We start from the raw sequence: 14,743 nt of genomic DNA, 5'->3' as shown, positions 1-14,743 counted from the left end.
CTTTTTCAAGTCAATTCGACCCTTTTCTAACCCTTCTCGACCCCTATGCAAGTCAACTCTCCCCTTTCTCAAGTTGAATTGGCGCTTTTTCAAACAAACTGATCCTTTTTCAAACTGATCCTTTTTCAAGTCTACCTGATACTTTTTCAAGTCAATTTGACCTTTTTACCAGCCTTCTCGACCACCATGTAAGTCGAATCTTCCCCCTTTTCAAGTCGACTTGACCCTTTCTCAAAACATACTGATCCTTTTTCAAGTCTACCTGATTCATTTTCAAGTCAATTCGACCCTTTTCCCAGCCCTCTCGACCTCTATGCAAGTCAACTCTTCCCTCTTTCAAGTCGACTTGAATTTTTTCCATACCAATTGGACCCTCTCGAAGTAAATTCGACTCTTTCCAAAAACCAATTCGACCGATCTCAAGTCAACTCAATCCTTTTTCCGAGCAGCCTCACCCTCGCCGTCATTTGCCTAAGATCTGTTCTTGAAAGTGCAACATGTAAAAACGAGGTTGACGACTGACCACTTTTTTTAAAAAGCTCCGGTGCTCAGAACACGAGTGAGTATGTAACCCTTTTCTCTCTCTCTCTCTCTCTCTCTCTCTCTCTCTCTCTCTCTCTCTCTCTCTCTCTCTCTCTCTCTCTTCTGAAATGAGTTCGGTACATTCAGTCACCGAGTTTTGCCACAGGACAAAATTCCATTGCATATTCTAAATCATGCAATTTCTTAATTTTTCAAGACGCTGCGTAATCATTGAAAAACTTGTGTGTGTGTTTGTATATATATGTGTATGTGTGCGTGTGGATATCAATCTGTCTATCTATCTACCTATCTATCTATCTATCTAAATATGTGTATAGTTATATATATAAATATAGACACACACACACACACACACACACATATATATATATATATATATATATATATATATATATATATATATATATATATATATATATATATATATATATATATATATATATATATATGTGTGTGTGTGTGTGTGTGTGTGTGTGTGTGTAGAACAAATACATGCATAGATACAGATTTACAGGTAATATTATTGCTCACATTTAAGCTCTCGTATCAGGAACTAGCTAAATAGAGCACGCATACCCAGCGGGTAGGCAAATTATCTTCCTGTCATACAGTTGTTCACCTTAAACTATGACTTACCCGAATAACTAACCGTTCGCTAGGATACATACATATATATATGTATATGTATTTGTATATGTATATATATATTTATATATATGTATATGCATATATATATATATATATATATATATATATATATATATATATATATATACTGTATATATATATGTATTTTCATGCCTGTATGTATGTATGTATGTATCTAAGTACGCAACCACGATATCTATCCAATTTTATTTAAAGTAAGATGACGGAACGAGTCTTCCTGGAGAAATTTGGGAGAGAGAGAGGAGAGAGAGAGAGAGAGAGAGAGAGAGAGAGAGAGAGAGAGAGAGAGAGAGAGAGAGAGGGGTGAATCTCTAAGCTATAATGGATGAAATTTGAGAACTCTGGAGAAGAGAGATTATTATGTAGAGTTGCTACAACGGCCTCCTGCTACAGAAATGGAGGGCAGGTATTTAGGGCATGAGGTCTCTCTCTCTCTCTCTCTCTCTCTCTCTCTCTCTCTCTCTCTGTGTGTTAAAACAGGTTTTCTTTTTCATAGTTGTTTCCCATATATATATATATATATATATATATATATATATATATATATATAGAGAGAGAGAGAGAGAGAGAGAGAGAGAGAGAGAGAGAGAGAGAGAGAGAATAAAAACGATAATATTTCTACTTCTACTTCCGGCCTCGCTTTTCATAATGCACTATGACTGAGCAGCCATGAGACAAATCACAAGTCGGCCTTGGTTCCTGTCTCGACAGATTTTGGATTTGCTTCTCTGCTTTCACTTTCGATGCAATTGCATTGAAGAAAAAAAAGCTGTAATAATTGCTTTTGCATCAAAGCCCGCCCTTTGAAGGGATATAATTAATTTATTGCGTTTGTCTAAATATTTCGAAGAGTTAATGGCGGATTTCAACCAAAATAAGTTGGTTAAATTTCGAGGCAAGTGAAGTCACGTGACAGGCAGACAGACAGACAAAACAGACATTTAAAATTGTATTCAATTTTTTAGTTAATATTCTCCCAAATCGAGTTTCCACTTCAACTCTCCTACGTCCGATTCTTCCGCCAAGTCGGTATCACGATGAAATCATTAATATAGACGAATGCACATGAAAATATCGGTATTAAAACATTATAACTTAATAAAATTCATATTTTCACCCAGGAACCTTTATCTTCGACTTACCTTCATCCGAACCGTCCGGACAGTCGATGTAGCCGTCGCCAACGTGCTCCAGAGGCACGCATAGGGACGAGTTCGACCTGCATGGCTGTTCTGTCGTCAGGTCACACCCTTCTTTTTGTTGCTCGTCTGAAGAAGGAAAAGGGACAAATTAATATTTAATAAGCTAAATCATTTAGCTTCGATAAAGATATGAATGAATGCCGTCATTTATTCTTTATACAGAATACAAAGGCCAAAGGTGATATCATTTAGATATTCGATGAAGGCTATGAATTAGGAAGTATAAAGTAAGGGAGAAAACTTCAGTACCTGGAAGTAGAGGGATATAAAGTAATTGGCCGAGGAGTGGATATTTCCACAGAGTGAGTATGGGATGAAGCAGCCTGTCCGGTGTAACATTGCCTGCCTATATATACAGTATATATATATATATATACATACATACATACATATATATATATATATATATATATATATATATATATATATATATATATGTGTGTGTGTGTGTGTATGTAAAATCATTAGTTAAACATGGCTGCCTACATAACCATGAGTTAAAGAATCCTTTTTGAGTAATCTATTACGTTAGGTTGTTACTTGATTAATTATGTAATATTCAATAAATAAACACAGAAATAAGTAAATAAAGGTATTTTTCGACGTCAACACAGAGCATTATAAAATACATTACATAGGAAAAATATGTCACGCCAGGTGAACATACTGAAACTATTACTTTATGAAATAATAATAATAATAATAATAATAATAATAATAATAATAATAATAATAATAATAATAATAAATATTATGTCAGCTTAAGGCCATATACATGGAGCTGAAATAATAATAATAATAATAATAATAATAATAATACATTTTATTTTAGCTCGAGGCCATATACATGGAATATACAAAGTAGAGACAATAACAAAAAAAAAATAAAACGGTTCAACTTTTAAACAAACTTATTGCAGGTTTATGGGCGTGCATTGTGGTTTTGCGTGAGAAAGAGAGAGAGAGAGAGAGAGAGAGAGAGAGAGAGAGAGAGAGAGAGAGAGAGAGAGAGTTTCGTGTTGACATTAAACGAAATAAGGAAAGAAACGCTAAAGAAAAATAGAATAATCCTGTAGCAATATATATAGATATATAAACATACATACATACATATATATATATATATATATATATATATATATATATATATATATATATATAAACCACACACTTTTCCCTATTATAGAGGTAGATCCAAGTATTAACCTCCTATTTCTAAAAAAGAAAAAATTCTAAAATGAGATTCCTACGTTTAAGATCTTCTGTAATCTAGATGCAACCCACTACAGTCACCCAACTACAAGGAACGCAATTATCCACTTACGCCAACAGAGGCCCAATGTAACAGGACCTCTTGTTGTGAAGAAGAGTGTCCTGCCCACTGGACCACAAGCACGTACAAGCCACTGATGCAATATGCAATTAACCTCAAATGGAAAACAAATTTCATGGAAAAAAAAAAAGGTCTGGACGGAGCTGAATCATTCATGAGGCAATAAAGCAGCAGAAACGTGATTCACTGAAGCCCCCCTCATGGCATCATCCTGCGCTTCGGGCACTGGAGTGGTCGAAGGTACCATGAAATACCATTTTCACTGGCCCTCTGCCTCCCATCCCCTCCCCCCCCCCCCCGCCACAACCCCTCCCCCTCCGAAAGACCCGTCAGAAATATTCCACCTCACATAATTAGTGGTTTGTTTATGCAAGGCAACACTGACCTGAATATGAGACTTCCTCGGGCTAAAGGCTTCTGGGCCTCCAGCGTGACTTATTCCCGCTTGCAACATCCTCCTACGGTGCATTGCAAATGTTAATGCACTGATTTTTGGGATGGGATTACTTGCTCAATGCCCACGCCCCTTTGTTAGCGGGTACCCACCCACGTCCACTGTTATTAACATTCAGTAGATGAAACCTATTCGTATGGAACAAGCCCACCACAGGGGCCAATGACTGGAAATTCAAGTTTCCAAAGAATACAAAGGTGTTCACTAGGAAAAGAAGAGGAAGTAGAGGAAAATACAGAAAGAAGAGATCCCACGTATTAAAAAATGAAAATAAATAAATTAATAAATAGATAAAAATGTATTAAAATGCAAGAGGAATAGTATCAGGGTAGTAATGCACTGCATCTTCGCTTGAACTTCTGAGGTTCCAATTGCACGACATCCTCTGAAGGGAGACTGTTCCACAGTCCAACGGTGTGAGGAATAAAGGACCTCCGGAATTGAGAAGTTCGACAGCGAGGCAAAACATGTACTGCATATTGGTGCTTCTGGTGTTCAGAGCTTCCCTAGGCTGGTCGCCCATCCAAGTACTGTTAGCTTCTAAGATTTAAAAAAAAATCGATGTTAATTTGATAAGTTTTCAACTCAGTCGAGTTGAAGCCGAGAGATTTAAATCCTGTCTCCATAGTTTCCGGTTCTACTGGATTAATTATGATGGATTTCAACATTATTTCAGGTGGATTTAGGCCAAGTAGGTTTTCATCCTAATTTTTTTGCTTCCACCTCTATTGAATCTGAAAGAAAATATTTTCTTTCATTCATTCTATGTCCAGGTAACAAAACTATCAGATTTTGAAACAAAAAAAAAAAACGTTCCTGTTGTATTTACTTAAAAAAAACATATGTACATTTTTCGCTGAATATCTATATCACTCAAAAATCATACTTCAAGACAAGACAGATTGACGTAAGAGCTATTCCAGAATTGTCAAATTATGACAAATGAGTATACTTGTTTTTTTACATTAAAATCAATGAAACATTATTCCTATCACTAAATTTGGTTAAAAACGAAAATTTATGCGGAATTAAGAATCTCATTGAACAGCCTCATTTGAAGAATTTTTTCCACAAAATTACCAGAATCGGAGAAAGGTAAAAATCTTGCCAGTATATTATGTCGACGATAAGGGAATTCAGTTATTCCTATCAGTAAGTATTTCTGTTATTCAAAATCCATATTATGTCAAGAGAAAGTTCATTCCAAGCATTGTACAATTCAAGAAACATAATCAAAAGGTTTCCTGATGAACCTTCAAGATTTATACCAAAGTCTCCAGATTCGGTGAACTTTATTATTATTATTATTATTATTATTATTATTATTATTATTATTATTATTATTATTATTATTATTATTATTATTAGATGAAACCTATTCATGTGGAGCAAGCCCACCACAGGGGCCACTGACTTGAAATTCAAGCTTCCAAATAACATTATTATTATTATTATTATTATTATTATTATTATTATTATTATTATTATTATTATTATTATTATTATTATTATCAATCAGTAAATGAAACCTATTCATAAGGAAGAAGCCCACCACAGAGGCCACTGACTTGAAATTCAAGCTTCCAAATAACATTATTATTATTATTATTATTATTATTATTATTATTATTATTATTATCAATCAGTAAATGAAACCTATTCATAAGGAAGAAACCCACCACAGAGGCCACTGACTTGAAATTCAAGCATCCAAAGAATATTAAGGTGTTCATTAGGAAGAAGTAAGAGGAAGTAAAGGGAAATACAGAAAGAAGAGACCCCACATATTAAAAAAGAAAGAAATAGATTAATAAATAGATAAATAGATAAAAATGTATTAATGTCAAAAAAGATCTCCCAAGTCTTATTATTATTGTTCAGGAGATGAAACCTATTCATATGGAACAAGCCCACCACTGGGGTCATTGACTTGAAATTCTTTAAGCTTCCAAAGAGTATGGTTTTCATTTGAAAGAAGTAAGAGGAGATAAAAGGGAAAATACAAATGAAGAATATTTTCGGCAAAGACCAAAAAGAACTTTCACTTCGATGTCAATGGCAAAAAAGAATCGGAGCAACATTTGAAGCCCTTTCGAATTTTGGCTGGTACGTGATGGGGCCAGAAACATTACCATTTTCTGATTTTTCATTTCTTTCCTATTTTTCGTTAGACCGCAAAAGGCGAGTAGGCTATATTTTTTTTCTTTATGGTTTCTCTTCCAGTCATTAAAAAATGGAATTGAAAAAAGATTCATAAAATTCTTATTTATTTCATCCTTTTGATGTTTTTAAACTGTAGTTTCAGTACACGATATAAGAGCTATTTTGTGGTTACCATGACTTTTTTTCTGGTATAGGTGAGTTATTGATGTGAAACTTTATATCTATCTATCTATCTATCTATCTATCTATCTATCTATCTATCTATCTATCTATCTATCTATCTAAACAGCAACAAAATCATTCAAATTACAGCAAAAAAAAATGAGAATTATAAACGAGGTAATTCATTATATGTATGTCTCTAAAAAAATTTTTTATATTTCTGCAGTCAGTAAACAGTCAAACACCATTAACTTTTAAAATAGGTTTTCCAAAGCAAATAACGTTCATTTGTCAGACAGGACAAAAACAACGAAGTAAACAGAGGCGAAAAACAAGTAACACCCGCAAAGACATGCTTCAGTTGCAAGGCGTGACATCGAGGTAACCGGAACAATTCAAGAAAATTGTATTTGTTCATCCAGTCTGAACAGACACAAAACAAAATTAATTTGAGATGAAGCCGCATTGCGCTTCGAGTTTTCTGTACAGCGTATAATGCTGTATGAAACTCTCAGCCACGGCCCGGTGGTTGTCTGTGTTGTTGTCACCTATATCGTTGCCAGAAGCATGATTATGGATAACTTTAATCTTAAATAAAATAACAACTACTGAGGAGGCTAGAGGGCTGCAGTTTGGTATGATTGATGATTGGAGGGTGGATGATCAACATACCAATTTGCAGCCCTCTAGCCTCAGTAGCTTTTAAAATCTGAGGGCGGACAGAAAAGTGCGGATGGACAGACAAACAGCCATCTCAGTTGCTTCCTTTTACAGACAACTAAAACGAGACGATAACAAAGTGGTTTAAGTTTACAGTTTTATAATCAAGGGATCCAACGAACCATCTCTCTAAGATAACTGTACCTTTTATTATTTTTTCAGTGTGTAACAATCACAGTTTATAGTTCATAAACGTCATTTTTGAACTGACATTGTCTGGTCTATGGCCAACCTCTCTTTCTATTGGTACTGTACCTAAGGTGAGGTCTTGCCGTCCCAATCCTCTTTTATATACAGTAAATATGTTTGTATGTATGTATGTACACCACTATATACATACACATATATACGTATATATATATAAATTAATATACATAAACACACATATATATATATGAATATATATATATATATATATATATATATATATATATATATATATATATATATATATACTTTTATATATATGTATATATATATACATATATATATATATATATATATATATATATATATATATAAAATTAATATGTATCTATAAACATATATATAATGCTTGCATACTTCAGATCCTGGATCCATCTAAAGATATTAACATTCCTTGAAGCCACAGCCGATCCGTTGCCAAAATCTAATAAAACCCAAACATTGACCCTCTGAGATACTGTACGTACAAACAAACAAACAAACAAATAAACCCGACTCGGGTGAAACCAAGGCACACGACCTCCGCCTCGTCAATCAAAACCTCGGAGGAGGAGCCTGAGCTCCGGAGCCCGCCGGAGCTATAGCTGAGGGTGACTCCGCGAAGAACCGTTTGATCAGGTAAGCGCCGAAGCCATTGCGCGGTAACTACCGACTGTTTACTGCGATCCCGGGCGGAACGAGCCGTTTTACATGTGTGGTTTACAGGTACAGTAAGGCCAGGGCAACGCTTCCGGTCGGCCCCTGCCTTCCCCCCCCCCCCCTCTCCCACCCCTCCCCAACGCCCTCTGGGAAATACTGAGGTGAAGAATGGATTGCCACAACGGCGGTCTTCGAAGCTTCGAGGCGAAGGTGCTCCAGGGAGACATTTGGAGCTTCGGTGGGGGCGAATTACGTTCAGTATTTTTATCGTTGGTATTGTTATTATTGTGAGCTGGGCTGGTGCCAGCACGGGCTCTTGCTCATGGAATAGTTGCTATAATTAGATAACACTCACAGTAATTAAATTGAAATTATAAAAGAATATTGTAACCTAGCATCGTGTACCGTATTAGTATGCCATGCTGTGTTATAATATTGTTAAGGTTACAGATAAATTACGAACTTGAACGGGATGAGGTTGCTGGCCTCATGTCGTTTTCACACCGATTGTGAATCACTACAGATGACAGACTTTCAGGTGCATAATTCATTTTCAGTTAAATAGAGAGAGAGAGAGAGAGAGAGAGAGAGAGAGAGAGAGAGAGAGAGAGAGAGACTCGAGCATGTTATATAAATATTTATATATATATATTATATGACCTGGGCTCGATCCTGATGTGAGTCAGAAATTTATACATACACATATATATATATATATATATATATATATATATATATATATATATATATATATATATATATATATATGCATATATATATGCATATATATATGCATATGCATATATAAGTTAAGATGATTATATATATATATATATATATATATATATATATATATATATATATATATATATATACATATATGCATATATAGGCTATATGCATATGCATATATAAGTTAAGATGATACATTAAATCCGGAAAACCCCATCGTTCATTGCATCAACACGACGAGACTAAAGAGCAAAATCAGTTGAAATAAATCCAATAAGGTCAAGATCTGAGACCCAAGAAGACTCCAACGAAAGAGAAAGCTATTTTTAATCGGGGGAAATATCGGGCATGTCTCCAGCAGATCCCCGGCGACGTTCAAGGTGAAAAGTCGCGAGGCCGGTAACAGCTACTCGACCACGCCCCGAAGTAATGCAACTGGTCGGCCGTGTTCGTTCGCCTTGGTTGACCATTGGCTTCAGCTTGCTTCTGAAAGAATGTCCTTCGGTCAGCGGTGACAGGGAATGGCATGTTTGACGGTTCCGTTTTTTTCTGTACGTTCTCTCTCTCTCTCTCTCTCTCTCTCTCTCTCTCTCTCTCTCTCTCTCTCTCTCTCTCTCTCTGGCATTTGGTTTCGTTCAGGAAGGCGTCCTTACGTTCAAATAACGTTGACTGTAAAAACTGTTCTCATTTGTCAAGTGTGTTCGGACGCACGAATACGATTCATGTTCTTGATTTCTGCTCTTTTTTTTCGTTTCTGAGGGAGTGAGTTAACAAATGCCACTTCTTGAAGTCTTGCCCCACAGACACACACACACACACACACACACACACACACATATATATATATATATATATATATATATATATATATATATATAGAGAGAGAGAGAGAGAGAGAGAGAGAGAGAGAGAGAGAGAGAATCATCCCAAAGAAACGCCAGACAATCTCTATTAGTCAGAATCGAATTACATTCTATTGCGCATCCATCCAAGGATACGCGTCCCAGACACGTATTACGCAAAAAGTTTGTGTTACTTAGCCCTTAAGGATTACTTAATCCCACTGGAGGTTTGAGTAACAATGGCCATGCAATCTATTCTCTACTGACGGTTAAATTTTTTTTTATTTATTTCTGCGAAGTTCTGTTTCTCCCTGCTGATCTTACGAGGTTTTTGTAATTCTATATTTTGTTTGTAAATTTGGTATTATTCTCATTGCTAACAAATTCACAATCTCGTGAAAAAACAGTTGTGTAATAAAAATCCACAATTACATATTGCTCAGTAAGTTAGTTTTTACTATATAATTGTGAATTTTTATTGCACAAACATTATAACCATTGGAGAAACCAATGCACAGTTATGTATATGTACAGTACATCCATTTAAGGATATATATATATGTACAGATTCCCTAAAGCTATTTGTACAGATTTATCCTTAAATATGTGTACTGTACATATACATAAATGTGGATTTGTTTCTCCATTTTAAGACTTAGGCTACTGGGAGGATTTTTTAATTATTACCATAATTATTACAATCTAAGCTGTAATCCTTTTTTGGAAAGGCAGAATGCCACAAGAATATGTATCCCAATAAAAAACGCAGCCCAGTATAGACAAGAAACTGAAGAGGAAAGAAGAACCTATATAAGAGAAATAACAGAAAACTGTAGTATGATGAATAATAAACCAAGGGCTAAGATAAATAACAAATAATATAAATAACAAATAATATACGAAGTCACCCAGCATAACCATAAAGCGTCTGCAGAAGTTTGGACTTTGCGGTTCCAGCGATGCAACTACGCGATTGGGATGATTATGCCAGAATTTGGTCACAACAGGAATTAAAACTACTATATGTAATGTAAGGGAGGAGGCTAGGGAAGCTCGTCTGGGACACTATGGCCATGTAATGAGAAGAGAGGAGGTGGAACCAGTCAAGAGAGCTAAGAACATGCCAGTGACTGGGAGGAGGGGGGGTGTGGGGCGTCAGCGGATCAGATGGATGGATGTGGTGAGGAGGGATATGGGTGAGGTGGGACTGGGGGAAGAAGATGCTATGAATAGAAATAGATGGAGAAAGTTAACTCGAGCGGCCGACCCTGCTATACAGTGGGATTAAAAAGTTCGAAAGAAGAAGAAGAAGGAATTAAAATTACTGAACTATGGTATTGAAAAGGCAAGAGTAATTAGAATGAATGAAATAATTTCATTCAGCATTTACAGTAAGCTAAATGAACGACGGTGCCAGGGATTAATATCAAAATGTAGGATAAGGAATTTAACAACTTGTCCAACAATTCAAGAAAACAAGTTAGTTGTTCTAAGACCGAATAAGGAAATGATATTCAAAATTCGAGAGAATAATATCATCTTCTTTGCTCCTCGGAATTAATATATGATAATAAAATCCGAGTGGATCTTGTTTGTCCTCCCCTTTGTGACAGTAGGGGAGACATGACAAAGCCACCCACCCTCTGCAAACCGGTTTGTCCGGCCAGGGTGGGGCGGGGTAGGTAGGGGAACGTGAGGGTAGGGGAGACGTCCACCCTCCTCCTGCAAACCTGTTTGTCCGCCCTGGGTGGATGGGCGGGGTAGGTAGGGGAACGGGAGAGTAGGGGAGACATCCACCCTCCTCCTGCAAACCTGTTTGTCCGCCCAGGATTGAGGTGGGGTAGGTAGGGAATTGGGAGGGTAGTGGAGACAGCAGCGCCGAGTTCCAGAGCGCGTAGCACGCTCCAACCAGCTCGTATCCAAATAAATTTCAAAGTGCCACACACGTCACTTTAATGACCCATTTACTAGAAGATAAAATTTTAACCAAATTTGAAATTGCAGAAAATGGAACCTCAAGAGCACCGCTGTGTCACAGCGTTCCTTGATAAAAAAGAAAAGTAAATAAATAAATAAAAGCTTTTTTCAATCTAAGTTGACAAATATACAGCAATTGGAGCCCGGTTGAATCTTTCTCAGATTTCCATCTCGACGGTAGAATTTGCGGGTGGCCATGGAACGAAAACTTATTTGACAAGTTAAATCAATTAAATTCACTACGGAAATTCACTATGGGCGCCTACCCTTCCTGGATTCTCTAATACATAGAGATAGTAATGTGTTTAGTAAAGTGTTCAATGAAAACCTGCTTATATTTCTTCATATGTGTATTTTTATTCTGCTCAAAACAATAAAGTAAAGACATCAGTGTTCACATCTATGTTTTTAAGAGCATTACGTATACGTAGCCCTGAATATGTTGATGGTGAAATAAATAGGGCTAGGAATATAAGCAAGAAATTGAAATACCCTGATAGTGCATTAGACAATGTATTAGAAGTGGTAAAAAAGGCTCTGGTTCAAAACAAAATAAAAAAAAACTTACAACACAAAAAATTTGCTTGTAATACCATATAATAATAGAGTTAAAATTATCCTCCATTTTCTCAAGACTTTTCGAGTTACTGTAGCATTATTTTAATAAAAGAAAAATGAGACATGTACTTATACAGAACACTCCCGACAACACTAAAGGGGGTGTACGTAAAATTACACATAATTCTTGTGGCAGCTTTGTATTGGTCAAACTGGCAAAGCACTGGAAAAGAGAATAGAACGGCATAAAAAATGTGTAAGATATGCACAGGTGAACAGTAGAATTATTGTAAGTGTTAGTGAGAATAATCATACATTCAACTGGTCATGGGCGATAGAGAGAGTTTATTCTAACAATGCACTGGAAATGAATATCACTGAATATTGCTTTATAAAAGAAATTTATGGCCATAGGCTAAGTTTACCTTAGTTTAACCAGACCACTGAGCTGACTAACAGCTCTCCTAGGGCTGGCCCGAAGGATTAGATTTTATCATAAAACTGGTATCAGCCAAGGAATGAATAGGCTTGTTCTTATAATTTCAAAAGAAATTTGTAAAATGCTTAAATTTTATAAGGAAGGCAGTAGATATGTATGGATGAAAGATTATCATAATTGTAAACAGTACTGAGGCACTAATACTAACGAGTTTTGTCGCCCCTCCCCTTTGACACCTGTCAGGTGTAGATTTGTTATCTCAAATGTTTGGTATGTTCGTCCGTACTGTCTCTGAAGTGTATGTATTGTGATTTCTGCCACTGTCTATCAGTCCTTCGTCAATGGCTTGGAAATAAAGTCGAAACCGGTCAGAGCCTACAACCAGTCTCTAATTTTTTCACCTGTGGTGATGTGTTTTATATATATATATATATATATATATATATATATATATATATATATATATATATATATATATATTATAAACTATATATATATATATATATATATATATATATATATATGTATATATATTTCTGAGAAATGGAGAAGAGGTTTGTTGATAAGATAGTTATATAGAAGGTATAGATTAAAGCTCTCGAGGTTTTCTGGCTATATATACATATATATATATATATATAAAAATTTATATATATATATGTATATAATATATATATATATATATATATATATATATATATATATATATATATATATATATAAACCTTAAGAGCCTTTATCTATACCTTCTATATATATATCTACCTTATCAAAAACACCTCTTCCCAATTCGTCAGGAAGATTCATTCACATACGTCATTCCTTGTCTCAGAATCGTTTTAACCCTTTTACCCAGTTCTTACCTATACTTGTATACTTGATCCAAACACTCTTGATTACCTCCTATTTTTTTTTTTTTTATTCTCCCCCACCTGTTCTCCAAATTAGATCCAGTCATGTTCTCTTTATCCTGTTTTTGAATATTTTCATCTCGTCACCCGTTTCCCACGTTCTTTCTTTAGGCCACATTCTTGATTCCTCGTCTCTACACGCATTTTTAGTTTTCTGAAAAGAAAGCTATTGTGCCGGCTTTGTCTGCCCGTCCGCACTTTATTCTCTCCGCAATTTTTTTCCGTCCGCACTTTTTCTTTCCGCCCTCAGATCTTGAAAACTACTGAGGCTAGACGGCTGCAAATTGGTATGTTGATCATCCACCCTCCAATCATCAAACATACCAAATTGCAGCCCTCTAGCCTCATCAGTAGTTTTTATTTTATTTAAGGTTAAAATTCCATAATCGTGCTTCTGGCAACGAAACAACATAGGCCACCACTGCCGCTGAAAGTTTCATGGGCCGCGACTCATACAGCATCATACCGAGACCACCGAAAGATAGATCTATTTTCGGTGGCCTTGATTATGCGCTGTACAGAAAACTCGATTGCGCCGAAGAAACTTCGGAGCATTTTTTACTTATTTTTTTAAATCGCCGTCACCTATTCACCATGCTTAATCCGTATACTTCCGGTAATTGTGGCCCACTCATCCGGACTCTCTCTTCGTGTCCGGTTCACCTGCGTTCCGCCCAGCGCATGTCCAACATCTGGTAAGCACGGACACGTAAAACGGATCTTGCTGGTCTCATTAACAGGAAATTATTGTCGTGCGTCTTGTTATTATGACGATTGTGTCTGCGTCATCTTCGGGATTCCAGCGACGTCATTCTCTCTCTCTCTCTCTCTCTCTCTCTCTCTCTCTCTCTCTCTCTCTCTCTCTCTCTCTCTCTTTCTTTTCTTGATCTTAGCTAATGCTGATACCCACTCACAGGTGGGCCCACCGGTGTGCGACTGGCTGGGATCAAGCTACGGACCTTCCTGATGAGAGTTCATTGCAATACCATGTGATCTTAATATGTAGTTGCATACATAAGATCAAACATATATATATATATATAAATATATATATATATATATATATATATATGTATGTATATATGTATATATACATATGTATATATATATATATGTATATATATATGTATATGTTTATATGTATATATACAGTATATATACATATACATATATATATAATATATATATTTTA

General features: G+C 35.7%; 1 protein-coding gene across 1 annotated transcript in view; it reads right to left on the bottom strand.

The window, feature by feature from the left end:
* The window catches only part of LOC136855803 (uncharacterized), a 199,556-nt gene that overhangs the window by 130,337 nt on the left and 54,476 nt on the right, over window positions 1-14,743 (bottom strand). Inside the window, exon 2 of the mRNA XM_067133159.1 lies at window positions 2,355-2,480. Coding sequence (XP_066989260.1) covers window positions 2,355-2,480 — 126 coding nt within the window. The remainder of the gene's footprint in view (window positions 1-2,354; window positions 2,481-14,743) is intronic.

The sequence above is a fragment of the Macrobrachium rosenbergii genome, chromosome 33, assembly GCF_040412425.1.
Source record: "Macrobrachium rosenbergii isolate ZJJX-2024 chromosome 33, ASM4041242v1, whole genome shotgun sequence".
Taxonomy (NCBI): Eukaryota; Metazoa; Arthropoda; class Malacostraca; order Decapoda; family Palaemonidae; genus Macrobrachium; species Macrobrachium rosenbergii.
The sequence above is the reverse complement of the archived record's forward strand: the minus strand, read 5'-3'. Positions and strand labels throughout refer to the sequence as shown.